This window comes from Corvus kubaryi, unplaced genomic scaffold (assembly GCF_017639235.1).
Source record: "Corvus kubaryi isolate FWS band 111438036 unplaced genomic scaffold, C.kubaryi_AGA036_p1.0 132, whole genome shotgun sequence".
NCBI classification, from domain to species: Eukaryota; Metazoa; Chordata; class Aves; order Passeriformes; family Corvidae; genus Corvus; species Corvus kubaryi.
In genome coordinates, this window is record NW_024580666.1 from 8589466 (window position 1) to 8611336 (window position 21871).

The following is a 21871-nucleotide window of genomic DNA, read 5'->3' on the forward strand; positions in this document are numbered from 1 at the left end:
TTGCAGGCAGTATGAATAATATAAACCTGCACCAGTCCTTTAGCACTTAGCAGGAAACCCTTCTCTTTTTCAGCTGGTTTGTGGGTATTTTGTGACAGCAATTCCATCAAGCAGAGAGCAATGAAAGCAGTGAAAAAGCAAGTGTGTGCAAACAGTGATGAAAGCACAGTACAGCCTCTCTGCCTCTAAAATAATGAAAAAAGTAAAAGCACACAACGCAACCGTGTCCAAAATTACTGCTTATCTGCTTACAATCAATATCCCAACCCAACTAATTCGCTTGTACTGCTCATCTAGTGTCTCACATCTACCTAACTGGAATCTTTTAATCATCCCGAATTTACTTCTAAGGACACTTTATCAGATCACTCGGTCACACCATATGATGCTACTTGCTGAGAACCACATGACTTGAAAATGCAAAACCAATCACATTTGGGAGATGGATAAAGAAACCAGGAAGAGTTCTTCAGTGGTCAGTCAAAACCAACAAATCCAAGTACAGTACAGATTGTTAAAGCTACTTCTTCAAAATCAAAATATTATGGTTATGAATTAACGGATTACAAAATATTGTTTGGATTTAAACAAATGAGGATGTCTCAGAATTCTTAGAACTAAAAGGCAAAAGAAGAAACAGACCAACACAGGCAGAAGGACAGATCTGAACATTTCCATTTAGCTGGCCATTGGCATATTCGGTTTTATTTCCTTAAAACTGAAGGAACTTTTGGCATATCTGAAAGTAGCAATACTCTTTGAAAACTCAAGTTTGCCTGTTTACGCTGCTATCTGAGGCCCTGGGGACCATGCAGCTTTCAGTGAAGTAAAATATGATGCCATGTACATATGTAATTTGAATCCCAGCAGACAGCTGTAGTAGCAGTACCATACACCACGAGTGTAAGGTTTCACGAAAAGGCTTGAGCTGCATTAACAGCTTGTCACCGTCTCTGATGGCAGAGCCTGTTCCTTCCTCCCTTTCACCCATGCTCATCAGCTGCCCTCCTCAGCCAGCTGTGATCCTCTGATCAGACAGTAGGCAGGTTTAAATCACTAAAAGAGCAGAAAAACAACCTGGCAAAAAAAAAATTTAAGTGTTTGCTCCTGGTTACATGAGTTTAACAAGGTCCTCTTGTGAATAAATGAGCAGGAGTGGCACAGAGAAGGGGGAAAATCACATGCTTAGAGGGGAGCCTAAGCAGTGATAGTCCCTCCTCCCCTCACAACAGTGGCAAGCTGTTTCCTTGGCTCAGTCAGAACAGGGAGCCACGTTCACAGATATGTCACCTGTGAACTGTGTTCCTGTATTACGTAACTGCTGTATTTTTTAAGTTATAGTAATCAAAAACTTTTATATGGTCTTTCTAGTTCACAATATGCCAGCATTTCAGTCAGATGATGCCTTTCTGTGGGGAAAATAACCAGAGGAGGCTAAAGGATGCATGAAAAAACTGAGGATGTGAACTCTGCAAAAGTCCCAGATGAGACGTTTCTACATGTAACTCGAAGGAGGGGAGGTGGTACAAAGAGAATGATTTGGAGACTTCTTTGGGAGTCACCTAGGGGAAATTAGGTAAGAGCTAGCTATCTCCTCTGCTGACAAAGCTTTGAGGCTGATGTTGATTATTTCCAACATCAACGCTGGAAATTTTGGGCCTGAGCATCCTGGAAAGTTAGTGCATAATGAGGAAGGAATGAATTTATTTTCTGGCTACCAGGCTGTCTGACATTGCTGTCTCCAAAGAGGAACAGGTTCATACAGTTGCTGCATGCCCTTACTAATGGCTCCCCAGAGGAAATGTGAAAATTGATACTAGATAGTTGATGAAGGGTCACCTGTTGAATCCTCTGCACCAGCTATTACCAGCAAACCTTCTTTTGCTAATGAGTAAAGAAGGAAGGTTTAGCCTTTTTGTTAGTGAATGTCTTTGATTTCATAGCTTATGAAGCTTTCACTGTAAAGACACTGTAGAACTGACAGTTTCTTTATAGATTAATATACATAGGTATATTTAATTTAATCTAGAAAGGTAGATGAGTTCAAAGCTAGTTTTAGGATCCTGGTGAGAAATGAAGTACTGCAAAAGATGGGCTAGTCAAAAAGTGAGTGCAAAGACACAAAAGTCAGATTTATAAATAAATAAATCAGACTTGAAGGTGATGCTGTATTCTGCAATCCTTTTACAAGTCTGGAATAGTTCTGGGCCACCTTATTTTGGTTATTTATTTAAGCAGAATTTCAGCACTCTGATGAATACACTTTGTATTTCAGGTGAAATGCAGATGTTTCCTGTACCAAGGCATCCTTTTGTGGCAAGGAAAATATAAGTATTAATAACTAATTCATCTAAATTTTTTATTTTCACTGACCATATCTTGGAAGAATCCCTTCAAGTTTCTTTCTTAGATGGGAATTCAACAAACAGACGGAACAAATTTCACAATAAGCACAAGAACCACATCAGTGGTTAAATGGCGTAAATGGTGTAGCACATTTTACCTGACAAGTCAAAACTGTAAGACATGCTAAGTGGCCGCATTGCTGTAAAAAAAGAAACAAACACAACAAAAAAAGAAAATGATTCAGCTATTAGAAAAGCAGAGGGATAATGAAAACAAAATATTAACTCCACTTGAGACATTTTGGACTCTCTTGCTTAAATCCAAAATGTGTCAGACGTACTACTGCTTTACTGTAGTAAAGCTCAAAGTCTGAAAACTACAGCAGCATAAACAGGACTCGCAAACAGAGCAATTATATTACTAGTAAATTAAGATATTTGGAATTCAATAAATCAAATATCAAACCGAGAGACAAATATCTGAAAAATTTAGTATTTTAAAATAAAATCACAATGAAAGAGGAACAGGGAAAAGAGAAAGAGAGAGAGAGGAGAGAAAGAGCTGAAAAAAAAATTGAAAGCACAAAACCACATTTCACACAAGTTTCAGTGACCTGAAATAAAGAAATTTCTAATTTTTTTAAGCATAATCTCCAATGATTATAATTAAACTAATAAAGAGAGACACCCAAGCTAAGCTTGAGCAGTAGTTTTCTTGAAGAGGATGGAAAAAAAGGCCAAACAAAATCTGATTTGTGCTGATTCCTGTTCTTTTTAAAAACCTTAGGTGCACTTAGCCTTTAGAATGCATCTGTAATATTATTCTCTTCTTCCTGGGCCTCTGATAATTTTATTGTTAGATAAGAAAGTGGTCAGATGTTCTTCATTTCTGTAAAGACCTATCTGTATTTCCAATTAAACAGTGTATTCAGAGAGCAGACCCTCAAAATATCCTTCAACTGAAAACAAAACTTCCATGCGCTAATCCAGATAAGCAGGCCAAGCCCAGTGACAAGAATGTGCAAAAGTGCATCAAAACTGAAATCAGCTTATGTGTCTTACTTGACAGGTGATAAACCTGCAAGCTGCTAGAAAGGGCCTGTCAGACACACATACCACTGCCCTAAAAGATGTTTATAAAAAGGTTGTACTGGGACAAGTTTTGCTCATGAGAATAATTTAAACTGGTGCATGCAGTAGGTGGCTGACTCAGAGCTAAATTTGGGAGTCAGGGAATTTTTTCTGCATTCATTAACTAGACATCATCCACAGGTAACAGCTACAGAAACAGTATCTAAATTTCTGTCCAAACTTAGCATAAAGGCAAATACTTCTTAAAGCATAAGGGTGTTTATCACCTGATGCTGAGGTATTGATAAAACCTGAACATGAAACAAAATTTTCTCCAAGCTCCATTAGCTCCACTTGCTTGAGTCACAAATCCATGCTTTTAATTAAAAGGACATGTACCTCAAGGCTGTGCTTGTCTTGATGGCTCACACTGATGATTTTATGAAGTCATTTGAAAGCCCAGTCCAGCTCCTCTACTCAGACCTCCCCCTTTGTGAGGGCAGTTCAACCCCATTTCCAAAGAAGCTGTAGATTGAGACTGGCCACGGTAGAGAAAATCTTACCTGTACCATGTGTTGTGTAGAGCAGAGGGACAAAGTCTGTGGCTGCTGGGGAGCACATGCCATAGGTACACTCTTACCACAGAGGAGGAGCAGCAAGAGTAGAGCCCTCACTCACCCCAAAAGTCAAGTGCAGTTGTGCTCCTGACTGTATAAACTGAGCAAAAAGGAGTAACTCTGGGACAAGTAAAACACACCTTATGCTCCTGAATACATCACTGTAATGTGCTGGTTTTTTTCTCCTTTTTAACAGCAACAAACATTTCTGTCCAGATGGTGCAAGTGTTCCACATGGTGTTTCTACTTAGATTTATAATCCTTAAGCCTCATTACCCTACATGTTGTTACACTAAATTACATTCAGTGGTCATTTAAACTGTATGGCAGATCTATTTGTGCCACACTGAATGCCACTAACATTACTCTATTCCCAATCTGCACAAGCACATTCTTTTTTTAAAAGGAACTTTGGGTGTAACAATCATTCCACTTGTGAGAAAGAACAAAACCTTAAATGTCAACATAAGGAAAATTGTCTTAAAGGCCTTTGGTCTTTTTAGTTCTTCATACCAGCAGTTAATACATACCTGGAAAAAAGCTTGCATGCATCCACTTTTACACCTCCATTAATACGGCATTTATCCAGTCAATTCACTGGATTTAAGAGGAATTACCCAATTCCAAAACACAGAAATTTAATGCTTTTAAAAAAAGTGAAGAATTAATGGAAGACAGGTATCCCTCACCAGAGGCAATGCCTTGAAATCAGTCCAGAAGTCCTAAGCAGTAGTGATTCAAAATTTAATATCAGTTTTAGAAACTGTTTACTAACTGGCCTTGATGCCATTTATATCAGTTAGAAATGGTAAAGATTCATTAGGTCAAGTTTGCTGCCCTTGAGACAACATGACAGTTCCCAGAAGGAGACCATTTAAAACACTGAAACTGAATGTTTGAAAGAAAAGTAAGGAATCGTTCCGTATTTTTATAAGCTTCCTACATTTGGAAAGAAGTCTAGGCCTGTGAGAAATGTTAATTGCTACAGCAAACATCAACTGAATCCAGACCAGAAACTGGAAGGCCAAAAAACAATATTCAAAGCATCGTGCTCTTACTAACACACCCAAGCATTCCCCAAACTCCATCAAGCACTTCAAAAACAATGCAACAAAGCAAGACTGATGAAATTGTTTTCTTCAGAGACAATGGATTGTCACAATCCACTTGAATCTGGTCCAGTGCCTTCGAGCACATGTGGCAAGCACAAATATCTTTCAAAAGGCGGTGACAGAGAGTATGTATGCAGATTTTTTCCACGCTTTTCAGCCATAAGACTTGACATTTGCTCTTTAAAAATTCAGCTACTTCAGTTTTTCTGATACAGATAAATACAGTACTCTTAAAGCAATCTAAGTCACTATGTAGGACTGTATTTGTCATGCTGCTGCCATCAGAACCACTGAACTAATGCAAACTGGTGCATAGCATAGTACTGGTATCATTTCATAGTGGTTTGCTGAAACTACACCGCAGAAATGAAATGCTTTTCAGTGCAAGTCAAATTATTTTCCCATAAAAAGACCTACAAACACATTTTCCATAACTTGGAAAAGGAAACAAAGACTTAGATTCAAAATAAATGCAACAGATTCAGTAAACAAAATAAAAGCAAATTTTAAATTAAAAAAAGAAGCTGATGATGCTAACAACAGGGAACAAAGAGAATAAATTAATTAAAAATCGACATGTAAAGAGTACTTGCAGATAGGCAAGGTATACTGCACTAGAGACAAGCAATACCTGTTCCATTCTGAGCAAATCTAACATTAACTGTCATGTGCAACAAGCAACACAATACCATTCCATTTACCTAATACTTACACTAAAAACTTGAATGGAATCAAGCTGAACCATTCAGTTTCATATTTTAAAATATAACTAAGCACAAAGATTGCACAGCCCTAGAAAAGGCTGTAGGTTCTTTCTTCTTCTGAAGGAGTAATTTTGTCTTCCATGACATCTGCACAGATGTGGCTACAATTGCTGCTTCTTATGTGGGAAGTTTTCTGTGGATGCTGCAGGTAAAAACTGGCCACGTGCTTACCCAGCCTGCTACGCCTTATCTCATCAGGGGAGACTGGACGTAACTTCCTCTCTGCCTTGATCTCCTCCAGGATCCTTTCATGGAGGCTGCGGGGCCGTGGTGGCGTTGGTTTCAGTTTCCTTGCTGAGGCCTTGGGATACAGAGACAATCGTATTTACATTAAGAAGTGCTTCCTTGAAAGAAGATTTCACACTTTTTTGGAAAAAAATGTGGAATGCTGTGATGTGATTTTACATGCACTCAGTTTCAAACCTCAACATAAATTGAAAGAGGGTTATATGCATCATGATTTCCAGAGATAAAGGGCTGCTGGCAATAACAGCTGTTAATTGGTATGTGCAACATGTTACACACTGTTCTTTTAAGGGATCCTGTTCTATATACAGAAGACAACATTTTTGAAAGCCCAGGCAGAAAATATCGTATTTACATATTTGTTGGAACCAAACATGCTTTAAAAAGACACTGTTTTGTTAGGAATGAAGCCCACTGGATTACATACAGGATTTAATGGAGGTCGCGATCGGATGAAATCCAGGATTATTTCATGGGCACTCTTTTTTAATCGAGGTGGGATGTCACCGTTGACCTGGAAAAGAGAAAGTGAAATATATATATGTATATATATATAGCTTTGTTCCACACTGGTATTCATGCAGATGAGATAAATTGAAAACTCACAACAAGCCTGACAGAGCTGCTGTGTTCTGATACCTGCACCAGACGTAAAACATCACCAGTCCTAAGCAGAGCAACAATCCATACGCAGAGCACAGGCAAGCAAAAAAAGTATGTAGCAGCTTTTCAGCTTTGCTGATAGCTGCAAAATAACTCCAACTGCAGCAGCTTTAAGCAGCAATATTTAGGATTTTGAAGTGATGAAATCAAACGTCAAGGCTGCAATTGTGTCTATGAGAGAAGTACATTTCCTCGCTGTAAATCCCATATTTCTGTAGAAGAGGGGCTGGGTGGGGGTTGTTTGCTTTTTTGTTTGGTTTTCTCCAGAGACACAGACATTTCTTTCTCTGATACCTCATTTAGATGCAAGACCATATACAAGACATCACAGGGAAGAGTCATCAATTCACTATATGTACAGGATTTAAAGAAGGGAATGAAAGTTTTCCTATCATACGAAGAATGTACAAATTGTAAGCTGGGAATAAGTGTATGGATTTGCTTAAAAAGAAACAACTGCCAGGTTCAGACTTCATAGAGCAGGGTGCCCAAGCACACTGTCAGGCGTAAGAGATCATCCTATGTCATATATATCCTTCTGCCACCTCCTCTTACTACACAGTAGCTGGCTATCAGCCCTATCCTCCAATGTGACAGAAATTTCCATGACACTATGACACTATATTGCTTAGACCAAGTGTCCCATATTTCAGATTCTTTTTTCTTTTTTAAGGGTCAGTTGCCTTTTTTTTTTTTTTTTTGTGGGACTCTACTCATACAAACTCTGTAGCCAAAAAACCTATGTAAAGACACATGTCTGGTTTGCCAAATCACATACCCTTTTGTTAACAAGAAGGATTACTGCCATCACAAAAAGGGGTTTAAATGTCCATAAGGTCACCTGAATATGATCCCTAATTGAACTTCACCAATGCCATGCAGCTTCCATACAAGCTCTGCTCACCTCAGGCATGCCCTGTTTCCAGGCTGAGGCTAAGTGACAGCCTCCCCAAGAAGATTCATCCCTTTACCTCTGAGAAATCAGATGCAGAGTCCCTCCTGGGGAGCATTTAATTGCTTTCCTGAGGACTCCTTCTGGAGATATCCTACCCCAGACACAGTCCAAACTCTATTTGTTCCACCCTCCTTAGTTTCCTAAGAGTGAATTTCATGTTGCTTGGCAAAGAACAACAAGCTGCTAAACTCTGCAACATGCATCATCTGCTTAAAAATAGTGCAGAAAAATTAAAATGGAAAAGGTTTATACTAAACCGTGATTTGACATTTCCTGATGAGGAGAATACTATTTTAAGGGATGTGATTGATTTCTTCTGTTCAAAGACTGAGCAACTTTTTGAGGCCAGCGTGCCCTGGAAGATTGTTAATGAAATGAGAAGTCTCTCTTCCCTGAGCTACTGTTCATCAGATGTCAAAGTTGATAGCTGAAGTTGAGAATTATTACCATCAGAAAAGCCGTTTTGTAAACTGATAATCTCTGTTCAAACCTTGGGGAACAACCCTCTGCATGACAATAGTCAATAAATAATACATGGCTCTGAGCCTTTCACCTCAGGGCACTCTAGGCCCTGACTTAATGCCACCAGGGTATAATTAGTATCAGTATTACCATCTTATTGGAAAAGGAGAAATGTAGGATTTGCTTAAGTGATTTTCCACAGGATACATGGGGAGCTGGTGGCCAAGAAAGTGGATGTTTTGAAGCCAACAAGCCCCGAGCTGGAGCACCAGTGGCAGAATCCACCTTCTCATACTTGGCACCCAAACAAGATACTGACATGAAAGATACTGAAGGGAAACTTTTATCCTCTCTGTTCACACTAGATCTATTTATTTACTCAAACTAACTCTCTCTGTAGTGAGCAACTTCAAATGCATCCTTTACTTTTACTTGATTAAAATTCATGGCTCTTGATTAAAGTCTAAATCAGAGACATTGCACAGATGCAGCCATGATACATGCAGGGGAAAAAACCGCCAAGGAACAAGTTTATGGGGTTTTTTTTTTCTCTCCACATACCAGGCTGGCCCCAACTACAAAACAGTATTTGGATAAATATCTCAAAACACAGTAAAACTATCCTAAGTCTTCATGTGTGTAAAACAGCTTTTGTACAACAATATGCATTAAAATTGGCAGTGTGAAGAAAGCTTAACCAGTTATTATAAAAATCAAACATAAATGTAGAGATCTAAACAGCTAATGCACACAAAAATCTGCATGTCATCATCTACCAACAACCTGCTACCATCACATTTTAGTATATAAATATGGATTTGCAATTAAAAAAAGAATGGCAAATGTTACTTAGTTACCTTTGGCTGAAGCCCAAAGCTTTAAAAATGGTGATCCCAAACAAGAAACATTGTTGATATAACATCACCTATCACTGACATTCAATTATCTTAGCCATTTATTTGTTTGTTTTGCTAGAAAAGGTGTCAGCAACGAGTAGGAGAGTGCTATCTTTAAATAATAGTCAACAGGAAACTGATATTATTTTGTTCTATCTAGAAATTTTCATTTAAAAGGAAATTGCATGAACACTGAAAAAGACAGAGGGGACATACAGCATCATTTCCAGAACAGCTCATGATAAAGGTCTGTGGTGAATTACAGTATTGATCAGTAGATATCTATTTATGATTTTGCATTATGCAAATAGGGTAGTGTTTATTTAACACAGTTGTTACACAGCATTTGACACCCTACAGCAAGCACAAGCAGCAGTGTCCAAGAATGAAGTGCTTTGGTACTTCCCATCGTGAGGCACTGTACTCACACTGCTGTTCCTGCACATCGATTGCAGAAACAATTTCATGATAGCACATGGTAACCACAGTACTTACACAGAGTCCCTCCTCTGAATACCCCTAAAGCACAATTAGGAACTGTAAAGCTCTCTGCTCTACCTAGGATGACTCCTACACTTCTGTAGAAACATGTATTGAAGGTGTAAAATGAAAAGCACAGTTTCCCTGCTGAAAGCAACTCACCACAACCAAGTCAGAACTGTGTGTAAGAGAACAACGGACTCTACAACACCCAGCTGGACAAACTGGTCAAAGTCCTGTGCTCACATTCTCTATGGCCTGCTTGAAGCATATGAAAACTTGCTTATGAAAATACTCTCTGCGCACAGCTGTTACTGCAATTAACCTAAGTACTGTTAAGATGTTAAATACTGCAAAGAAATAAATTAAGAAACAAAACCAAACCAAACAAACAAACCAACCCCCCTCCCCCCAAAAAAAACCCCAACCAAAACAAAAAAAAAACATGTTCAGGATTATCAGTGTAGACATTCAAATTACTGGATATTTTTGATAATAATGGCTTCAACCTATATGCTTAAATTCCCCTTCTGCAACATGGCCAAGCTAATACCACACTACATGACAGGTACTCGTGAAGAGCCCGAATATGAAGACAAGAGTGCTGGTACCTACAAAGGATGTAACTGCTATGTAACATAATGCTGAGTTTGGAGAGGCCATAGAAGTACCTGAGAGGCATGTATTGAGTCAGTAATGTAGGAGACATCAGTTACTGTTCAATAAGCATTGCTCAAGAAATAAGTGAACGGTGCATATCTTGGAGGGGTGGGGAGATGGGCAGAAAGGAGAGCTAATTGTGAAGCACTGTGAAATTAAAATCTGTAGCTCAACACATATGAGTAATAAAGAAAAATTAAGCCTGCAAGGATAATTTAATTATTAAATGTCTCCATTTTCATGTGTTGACTCTACCAATGTCCACAGCTTTTAGCTTTTCTGGGAGTGGGTGCTCCATAGGTGAAGAAAGCTATTAAATCTCTCTAAGGTAGATACTTAAAGATTATAAAATTCTAGAATGAAAGCTATCTTGCTCCCACAACAATTGCAGCAACGAGGACTCTTGCCTCAGGATAGAAAGATGACAAATCTGAAATTATTTTCAGATGTACTGAAATAGAAATGCCAACGTCACTGAAACAAATGAAACCAGTTATTTACCAAAAGCCCAGAATCTGACATTTTACATCTTCAAAACATTTCAAATATTTGCACTATAACAATGGGTGAGAACAGGAAGCTCCAGTTACTGCTGTCAGTTAGCACAGCATGCTGAAACACCAAAATATGGTCTAACAGGAACATCTGTTCCTTCCTTAATTTCTACTCACAGTAGTGAGCAGTCAGGGACAGAACAAGCTACTCTTTTAAACACAGCATCAGATTAATAAAAAGAACATTAAAGATTTAATGTTGCACTTCATTTACTTAAAAAAACTACTTATTACTTTAAAATTTTATTTAACCTCTTGTTATCATTAGTAGGATATGTATTCACACAAGCTACCAAGTCTAAAATTACTACCCACAAATTTAAAGCAATAATTACATTTAATACAAATTTTGCTGAACATCCATTTTGCATGATAGAAAGAAATCCATCTTTCCTAGACTGCCTTAAAATTCAGATTCAGGATCCTCAACCTTTTCTCCTCTTCTCAAGAACCACAAGGGTTTCTGCTGATGGGAGTCCATATAATCAGCTTCAACTTGTGACAGTCAGCTAGAAGATGCTGTATCTATGTAGTATAACTAAACTTGCAGTTCTGTGTGAATCCTTCAGGTCCCACACATTCCACGTCATGCTGCACTCTTATTTTTGAACATGCTTTGCACAACCTTCAAGCAGACCCTGCAGCAGGATCCAAATTACTGAATGTAAGGCTTCCAGTAAGAAAGTGATTTTTGTAACATAGTGTCATCAGCAGTTGTCAGACTAAGCCAGCAATTGCATCACAGACAGCCCTATAGGTACTATACCTGCAGCTGATGGTAACCTCTATTTGTATTTATGCCCAGAGTTCACTTTGGACAATCTATCTAGAAGACAAGATAGCAGGCCAAAAATAGATGCTTGTAGGGATTTTATACAGAGCCAGAGTCTGGATGAGTGGAGCAGCAGCTGTGCCCCCAAGATGTACCACATAATGAAGGAAATCTCTTCTGAAGAGGCAGGAGCTTGCTTAGCAGAAGATGAATTAAAAGCTAGTCTTACAAAAGCAAAATTAGATGACCCAGGGGCTCCAATTCAAACAAAACTACTGTCCTGATTGCATACAGTAATTAAGGTCCTGAGGGGACTACTCCTCTGTTGCAGCGGGTAGTAGAACACGTAGCACGGTTCTCTGAACAGTTAGGGCAAGACAGATAACATCATTACCTGGGTATGTATTTTACTCTACTGATTTAACATTTAAGCAACATCTGCTGCAGAAAATACATACAATCGGATAGTCTAAATCCAGATCTTGATTAGGAAAGTATTTTCAGCTCAAACATAAAAAGCATTAATACTACACACTTTCTGCCTCTCTCACCTGTCTCCCTCAGCCCCCCACCCACCCCTCTGATTTTTTTTTGGTGGAATCACAGCTTTCTCACTGTGTGAGGATTTGTCAGGAAAGTAAACATGTGAATACTGAATATTCTATGACAGTGCTTCCACTGTAACTAATGACAGGTGAAATTAAGTAAGCATAAGGTATAAATATTGATATTGACCAAATACATGCCTCTGACAAAGGGATTTAAAATATCCTACTAGGGATAAGACAGCCTTTAGATCAGTTGCTAGACGATCAGGAAGAACATCTCAATGTTGAAAAAAAATATAACACTAAAGGACAAAAAGAACAGGGAGATACCAGTAAATATCAAATGGGTTCTCATAAGAAGAGTTCCTCAAGTCAGTTTTACATGCACCTTTACGAGGATCTAGGAGGAGGAGACCCATGAACACTCTCCAGCTTGCTGTGGCATATTGTCTTGAAAGCAACAATAGAATATGCTGAAAATAACTGAGCTCAACTTCTACAAATGGAAGATTTAAATTTTTTTTACATAGATTATTCCTTGAAAATTCATAACAGGTCATGGGAATGTGAGTTTTCAAACACTGTGATACAGGCAGTTTTCAACCACTGTAGGTCTTCCTTTCCCATCACATTATCAGTCATGGTAGCATTTTGCACTCTGGAATTCCAAAACCTATGTTGTAGCTCAAGATAAATGTTCTCTCCAATAAGAAGAGTAAAACAATCTCTCAGTGGAAAGCATGACAGGACTTTTGAGATTACTCTTAAAGTTATCACAAACCCAACACAAGTGATTCGTTCAACCTTATGATATGTAGGCACATCTTTCAGAATTTTAAATGCCTGCCACATGGAAAACAAAGTACAGTACGTGTGTTGGTTTCATGTTCCCTCCCTCAATGCACTGTGCAAAGTTTTGATGCCATATAAACCCCAAGAACATTAGTACCTATATGAAAAAATAATTTCAAGATTCTCAGGAAAAACAAAAAGACAAAAAGAAGACAAAAAAGGGAAAATAACATTTCAGATTTGACAAACTCCAGTGATTCTCTTGACTTACCATGACCTTCCTTAAGGTATAGCGTTTGGATCTAATATCATCCATCAGCATCTCATAGGGTGTGAGCTGATATTCTATTGGCAGTGGGTTGTACTGACGCTCTTGAACTTTCTTCAGTTTAACACCATTCCGTAAATCTCTCATCACTTGCACCCAAAAACGAGCCTGAAGAGAAAAGAGCCAGAAATTATATATGATACCTTACCCTTGAATACCACCTCACATACCTGACATCTATATTCCCACTTCAAGTATACTGCAGGCACATATTCCAAGTTTTTAGACTTATAGCTATTACTATATGAATTAAAGCAGTGATTGAATCAGAAAATTTGTTGCCCAGGACTTTCCTGCAAATATCCCAAAAGTTGTTCTTTAAATAGAAATTTTGAAATGGACTCCAAGTCCTAGGATCTTGCAGTCTTGATTCTCTCAGTACTCAACTTCTTTTCCTCTGCCTGTAAGAGCACCACACACTAACATCTCCCTCTCATTTTCTGTGAAACAGAATTGCTGGAGAGAAGAAAGAACAGATGGTGGATAGAAGATTGGGAAATTGAAATCCAGTACTTTTCAAGAACCTCATAATATTCCTCTATAAACTGGCAAGAACAGTACCTAGAAAATACAGTAAGTTACTCCTGAGCAAGAGTTTCCCTGTAGCCCTTTTTGTTCATCAGTGGAGAAATTCAGCTGCTGGCTCTGCCGACTGCCTGACTGCCCCTCTGAAGGGCAGTCAGCATGGTACCTGTCTAAATGTAATCTTTTTGAACTGCAAAAGCTTCTCCATGAAAACAGGCTAAGGAAAAATATATTGCTTGGATACTTGCATTGTTTCATCTGTCTGCAAAGGAAATTTAAGACTTCATTTAGTTCGAACTTATCATGAGTTACTATTAATTCATATACTGAAAAAATGCAGAGACTGATTTGAACACAGTATCATAGAATGGTTTCAGTTGGAAGTACCTTAAAGCTCATCTAGTTCCAACCCCCTGCACTGGGCAAGGACATCTTTCACTAGGCCAGGTTGCTGAAATCTGTTCCTGTGCCTCACCGCTCTCACTGTAAAGAATTTTTTCCTAATATATAATCTGAATTTTTCCTAATATCTAATCTAAATCTCTTTCAGTTTAAAGCTATTCCATCTTGTCCTGTCACTAAATGTCCTTATAAGAAGTCCCTCTCCAGCTCTCTTGGAGGCTTCCTTTAGGTACTGGAAGGTGCTCTAAGGTCTCCTTGGAGCCTTCTCCTCTCTGGGCTGAACAACCCCAGCTCTGTCAGCCTGTTGCCATAGGAGAGGTGCTTCAGCCCTCCGAACATCTTTGTTGCCTCCTCTGGACTCAATCCAATGGGTCCACATCCTTCTTATGTTGGGAGCTACAGAAACGGACACTACTTCAGATGGAGTCTCATGTGGGTGGAGGTAATAATGCCTTAGTTAAGCTTTATAAAGAAAATAAACTACCAGCAGTGATGCTGAATCACTATTCCATTGTTGTCTTACCCAGTCAGCATTTTTTAGTTCATCAAGATCCGTGCTGGATTCATCACTTGCCTCTTTGTCCATTTCCTGAATCTTCTTCAGGTTCTGCCAATGAAATGAGTCAATGAATGAACAGTGGCATTACTCTCAAGTAAAACTGAAGCTTAATTTTTAATCTCTTGTATCATGTTGTTCAGGTGTTCTACTGAATGTTTTATGACTTGAACAGCAATACTGTAAAAGTAACTTGAAACACTATTTGAATATATTTCTCTTCCTTGGAAAGTTAACCTTAAATGCTGGGAACAAATGTTAAGTTTTGAGTATAAAAGTACTTCAGATAATAATGTGCTGTAGGAAAAACTACATATTAAAATGTTTATATCCCTAAGTTTTTATATGTACAGGAAAAAAAAACCTTAACCACCCATCAGGTCTGTTAAGCTACAACACAGAAAGTATTACCAGCTTGATAAAGATCCATTCATACCAAAATTAATGTTTGTTGAAATCAAGTAGCTCATTTTTGTAGGAGAAATAAACTATGAGAAATCCTTTACATTGAATAGTGACAGAATTGAATATATATATTGCAATTAATTACTCTGTATAACATGGGTATAGATTCTGAAATATCAGTAACAAAATCATGTGAGGAAGAGAAACATCTTTCAAAGATGAAAAAAGCTACTTATGAACAAGATCAGATCATGCAAATATGGAAAAGATGGTGTGCAAAGGGGCAAAAATAAAAAGCTATCATACCAACAAGAATGCAAAAACCAGTTAAAAGTTACAGCAGACCAAAGAACAGGCAAGCCTGAACACAGAAGGTTGTGGCTTTACACAAGTTTTCTTATACACATCAACACCTGTATATTCAAAAGGCTTTTTTTGTTTGTTTGTTTACTTCTGTACTGAAGTATTTTGGAATCAGCAGTACAAGCAATTTCTCAGTAATCCACTTCACTTTTATGGAGAGTTTTCCAGGAAATCTTTAAAAATGTTTAATTTGATCTGTTATCTAAGTACTCACTAATATATCTGAAATGGATATTTAAGTCCTCTGCTAACTCCTTTTTTTATTTTATAAGACTACAGCAACAGGTCAGAGATGTGACAGACATATCTACCAAAAGTATTTCTATCTTTTAAGCACTTAAGCTCTTCCTTTAATGGAACTGAACAATCAGTCTCAATTCAACTTCTAAGCTTTCCAGAAAAAAATAAAAATAAGCATACTTCTTAAAACGTTTTTTTTTTCCCTGGAAGTAGTTCCTAAACTGCCAACATTTCAGTGTTAGAAATGGAAGCACTGGAAGAATGCTTAACTTGCACATTCAACAGTGCAAGCATCTACCAAACCTGGCTGCAGAGATAGGACATGTGAGTCAGCTACCACAGAGGTTTTGGAAAGTGACCAGATGGGTTCTTTATAGTCTTATTTATGTAAGTAACACAATTGCTTCGGTATCAAAGAAGAAATACTACCATTGCCCTATCAAAATAAAATGCATAATTTACAAGAAGACTCTAAAAAACCATAAATCACCCACACTAACAAAAGCAGATTAATCATGGGACAATGTGAGAACATCTTGGCATGACTTGCAGCATCACAACAGGATACCCAACTGGGAAAGAATGTCTTTATGGAAACTTCTGCTGGTCCTGGCACTGTGGTCAGTCTGACACTCACAGGCAATTGCCCTTCCCAAGGGAAAAATGGAAAAATGGAAAGAATGGGTAACATAAAGGCTTCACTTATGTGTATTCTGTTATCCAGGGTTTCTTCTTTTCTCTATCATACAGCTGGAGTAATCATTTCAAATACAGTACCTGTAACTGTAAATTACTTTCTTTCTTGCAAACTGCTAACATCTACTGGTAAACTGCAAAATATAACATCTGATACTTTTTCCTTTATCTCTTTGTAATCAAAAAGATAACTTCAGTAAATGGGCTCACAACTGTCAGATTTGCTCCTCCTTCCCATACTGGAAGGTACACTTGAATTTTTTTTAAATTAACGTGTTCCAGCTGCTTAACCTATACTTCAGCTATTCAACAAGACTGGTGGCAATCACCCATCTCAGCAACCGTGTTCCCTACCATACAGCAGTTCCCCAGTTTATGGGGCTGGTTTATGCCCAAAGGCTGATGCTTTTGACTGACATAAGTATTTAATGAAGCTAGAAGAGATTACAACCCGTTTTTCTTAACAGCAGAAAACAAGAAGGGGGGAAAAAACCCACCCTGAGCAGCTGAAAGATCTTCCAAATAAGGTAACCATCGAATTAGTTCCTCTGGAACATAGCTAGAGGGGCAGTTCCTACCCAAGAAAGCACAGGTGTAAGTGATGCTGGCTACCACACACTGGAGAGCTGCAGGAGCAAAACCTGCCAGCCAAGAGATGAAGTCTCTCCAAGTGCAGTTTTATGATACAAATGAGCTGGTACAAGCACAGGCGACTGCCAAAGCTGGCCTTCTCTTACTCCCCATCCCTGTGCTGAGTGCTTGGCTGTGGCCCTGGTACCACAGACACTCACTTTGTAGGGATAGTTGATTCCCTTCCCTGGCACCTGGCTCTGGCCCCTAAATGCAATTAGTGGAGAAGAGTAGAAAAGAAAGGAATTTCTATCATTATAGAACTAACAAAGCTTTGGAAGAAAGCAGCAAGTGCTCTATGCTTGCAGGAAGTGTTTAGGAAGGCTTTAACTCTTCTACACCTGTCAGGTGCTGCTTGGGAAGGAATAAATTCACTGTGACAAATGATTATGTTTAAACTTGTAGACTAAATGGAACATTAGGGTTTCCCTCCAGCATCCCCAGCCAGCATCAGTGGGTTTCTGCCTCTGTTTCAACAGTAAATTATAGAAACCAACACATTTAAAATACAATAGACCCTTTGTCAGAATTCAACTGTGTTCCGAAACCTGCAAGTAACCTCAGCTGCTGCTGCTGTAGCCACTTGCACTTACCCTTGGGACAATGGCTTAAGAAAAGCTATTACAGTATAATAAATACAAGGCCTAAATGGATTTCCATTTCAGAAAGCAGAAACATCTTAAAAGGGTTTTTCTAAAGGATCCCAGAACCTCAGACCCATACCACAGACCCAATTCACCTACTACAGCCTGGGCATTCATTTAGGAAATAAGGGTTGGATGTGTAGGAAATGACTATTTCAAGAGCTTTCCCTTTTTAAAAAACCTTTACAGCATTTGGCCATTTTTTTAAAGGACTGCATTTTGTGACAAAAGCTAGTAGTAAAAATATCAAATGTCTTCAAACCTCTTGCTGTACTATTAAAAGCAGACACTTGATTTGCGGCTGCTGCATGGCCCACATTTGAGATATGCTGTTCTGTGCTCAGTGACAGATGGGAGTTTATGTAAGACTCTTGTCAGCACAGTGTCAAAGACTCCCTTCCATAAAATACTTTCTAAAACACAGTGATTTAATGAATGTTGTATTCTAGGGAATCCAGACCTGGACTTTGCTTTTCACCAACTGCATAACACAGTCTACTGCAGTTCCCAGTTTATACTCCTAGTTAGGAGTCACTTGTTCACTGATTAAATTGATTCTTACACTGCTATCTTTGAAAGTAGAAAATATTCTTGCACATCTAGGCTCAATTTAAAAATACATAACATGCACACATGGGAAAAACTGCTTTATATACCTTAAGCTATTCAACATAGGTTTAAATTCCAAGGGCCTGGGGAGCAGCATTACTCTAGGTCTTCGAAAAGACCCAAAACCCATTTAATTCAAACTGAGAATAGGATCAGTTAAATCAGTCCCTGAAAACCTCAAGCTAATAGCAGACAAAGTTCTTAATGTATAGAGGTATGGGCTGATGCACTTTGCTCAGCTCTGGAGAGGGCAATAGTCACCATGCTGCTCAACATAACTGTGCAGGAAGAGGCAAAAAACCCCAAAGCAAGGGCATGTAACACTGATTGAGTGACAGTGTCTGCACCACTTAAGAAAATAAAACCAAATCCTCCCCTGCCCAACACAAACCAGCAGCATCTTCCCTTATTAAAGGTCCTAAATTGAGGGATCAAACTGATCATGATGGAGCTGCAAGCCTGATGACAACACAGGTGCAAAAGTGGAGTTACTGGAGACTTGGAAGTGTAGGCAAAAGTGAAGTTATGAGCTGAAGAGTTTGTGAATTAATTTATTTCTCCAGCTGTGCTCTGAAAATCCAAGCAGCAGAGTATTTGATAGCTTTTACAGTCACAAGACTTCTGAGAGTAACTTGGCTAATGACTCTATTTCCAAAATAAGTTAGCCATTAACATTATTTAGGTACCTATTAACTACCTCCATTATCATATTTTGTACAAATAATACAGCAGTATAGCCACCTGACTTTTTTCTTTAGCTGTTTTCCAACTGAATCTTTGTATGGCATGAAACTAGGAAAAAAAGAAAGAAACAATTTCATTTCTATGCATGTACTTCATTAGAATTTGTATGTTTACATTTCATACAGATTGGATTGAAATATATCCAGGCAGACTGAAAGAACTATGTTTTTACATCAGAAAGGACAGAAATGAAAGGCAACATGTTTTAAAAGAACAGTACAAAGATGACAGATTGGGAGCTTTCTCTATGTTCTACCAAAAGCCTAATTACAAGGCACACTGGGGATAACAAAACTATGGATAAGTTTTTGATGAGCATGGATTTTCACTGCAATTTGAGATGTAGGCAATTATAAAAATATACAAAGTCTTAATTAGTTTTGGAAGGGATATTAATTTTGATGCTCTAGGGTGTACATCAATCTCTAAAACTTTTTGAGACATAAGTCAAACCTACTGCAACTGATCTGCCTACTGGACACTTATCTCATACACTATGCTGGCCAGCATAACATGGTATTTTTTAGCACCACCTGTGCCAGTTGAGTTTATCACCCAGAGTACATCCTACAGGCCAGCATCACCTTTATTGGTACCACTCAGAGAGTCACGAAGTGCTTGAGGTTGGAAGAGATCCCTGGAAGTCTGCTGGTCCAATCCCCCTGCTAAATCCCCAGAGCCAGTTGTCCAGCATCATGTCCAGGCAGCTTTTGGATATCTCCAAGGACAAAGAATCCACAGCCTCCTCAGAAAACCTTTGTCAGTGCCCAGTCACCCTCACAGTAAAACCAGTATTTCTGGCTGTTCAGAGGGAACTCCTGTGCTTTCGTTTGTGCCCACTGCCTCTGGTCCTGTCACAGGGCACCACTGAAAAGAGCATGGTGCTGTTCTCTTTGCACTCTCCCCTCAGGTATTTAGAGACATTCATGAGATCTCCCTGAGCCTTCTCATTTCCAGACTGAACAGCCCTGGGTCTCTCAGCCTTTTTCTCATAGGAGAGCTGTTTCAGTTCTTCATCATCTTTGTGGCTCTTCCCTGGACTCTCTCCATTATGTCGCTGTCTCTCTTGTACTGGGGAGTCCAGAACTGGGCCCAGCACTCCAGCTGTGGCCTCACCAGTGCTGAGCAGAGGGGAAAGATCACCTCCCTCGACCTGCAGGCAACACTCCTCCTAATGCAGCCCAGGACACCATAAGGCTTCTTTGCAGCAAGGGCACATTGCTGACTCACTCAGCCGTGAAGTGCACGTGGAATATTAACTACAGGAGAAGGCAAGACCGGGCATTAACAAGGAACCAAAGGAGGCCTAGGGCAGATATCCCTTCAAAAAAGCAGGTTCACAATGTGGATACAGCCCTGGTGAATCCCCTGTCTGATCCAGAGCAGCAATATATTGCATTCCTTTGCCTGCATAGTCTCTCCGTGTCTCTCTCAGTCACACTGAGCCACTCTGAGCAATGTGTGTGTGACTTTTTCAGATACTTCCCAGCAGGAACATTTGCTTAATCTCATGGACATCACTTATTTGTGCCTACAGTATGGCCAGGTGCCAACAAAGGTTATGTCAATGACTTTCGGACCATTCCGAAAAAGATGAATCTTTTCTTTTACATGGGTCCATTATTAGCAGATATTCAAACTACCTTGTCCCCTGCCATACACGTATACACTTCCTTCACCTTGTGGACCATTTTCCCCCCCAAACAATTTTAAAAAGGGAGAGAAACCTTTTCTGTGGGATTTTCTTACTGCAATTTTGAAAGCTCACTTTTTGACATGAAAAACAAGCTGTACTCCATCTTTGTTATCAGCTGTAAATGCTTAAACAGCAGGACACAAGAATTAGGAGGTCTTGGCCCATTAGAAGACCACTCCTGGATAGCAGCAGATGGTACCCAGGGTGGGTCTGCAGCAAGGCCACCTTTCACAGAGCCTAAGCAGCATGCAAATACTGCCAGCAAGCTGAAAAACACCCCAATAAACTTGCTAGAAAAATTTCACATTGCAAAAAGAAAATATTTAGTTGTTTATTTTTAAACTATTGCAACAATTGTATCAATCTTTCTGAACTCTGTCTGTCCTGTGCATCCACTACATTAAATATTTCACACTCTTTAAGAGTGGAAATACCATCTCCCTGTCTGCAAGTCAACTTTACTGCTGACCTTTCATACACATTGAATCAGACTGGAAGTAACCATATGGCATCAATTATGTGACAAAGTGCCTTAAACATTGTATTTGACATCCACTGAGAGGATCTGAACAGCTCACTCATCACTTCATCATTTCTGATTAATACACTCACCCAAATTCATGCCAGTACAACCCTTGGTGAATATACACTATATTTGTTATATGACAGATGATGACTGGGGAACACGTGACTCCTCAGTATATATCCTAGTGTTAAAACATTTTACAACCTACAGACCTATCCCTCCTACCTCCCAATCTATACCTCTTGAAACCCTGGACTTTCAAAGTCCTGGTAAGTTTTTACAGGGCCAAATTGAAAACAGCATCACAGCAATATTTTCCCCTGCAATATTTCCCATCTAAACCTGTTCTAGGCTGCAGCATAAGGTAGGTCAGATTTAGTTCACTCCAAGCAAGTGAATTTCTGCAGATAAAAATTCTCCCTCTTCCACTACAGTGAAACTGCCTATTTAAGCATTTACTGACCAAAAAATATGAACCTCATACACCTGGGAAACAGATACCCAGATGCCCCTCAGTGGCCCTAGAAGGAATCCAAGTAATTTCAAAGTAATTTTTATCTACAGGAAAGT

At 39.0% G+C, this 21871-nt stretch overlaps 1 protein-coding gene across 4 annotated transcripts in view; it reads right to left on the reverse strand.

Annotated features, from left to right (window-relative positions):
* SPIRE1 (spire type actin nucleation factor 1) overlaps positions 1–21871 on the reverse strand; it is a 128183-nt gene that overhangs the window by 25276 nt on the left and 81036 nt on the right. For 2 of the 4 annotated variants that reach the window (XM_042031933.1, XM_042031951.1), the window contains exons 5-9: positions 14716–14799; positions 13209–13373; positions 6583–6669; positions 6081–6210; positions 2504–2545 (exon numbers count right to left, since the gene is read on the reverse strand). In XM_042031933.1, the coding sequence (XP_041887867.1) occupies positions 2504–2545; positions 6081–6210; positions 6583–6669; positions 13209–13373; positions 14716–14799 (508 nt within the window). The remainder of the gene's footprint in view (positions 1–2503; positions 2546–6080; positions 6211–6582; positions 6670–13208; positions 13374–14715; positions 14800–21871) is intronic. The other 2 variants (XM_042031942.1, XM_042031961.1) reach the window with 1 other exon arrangement.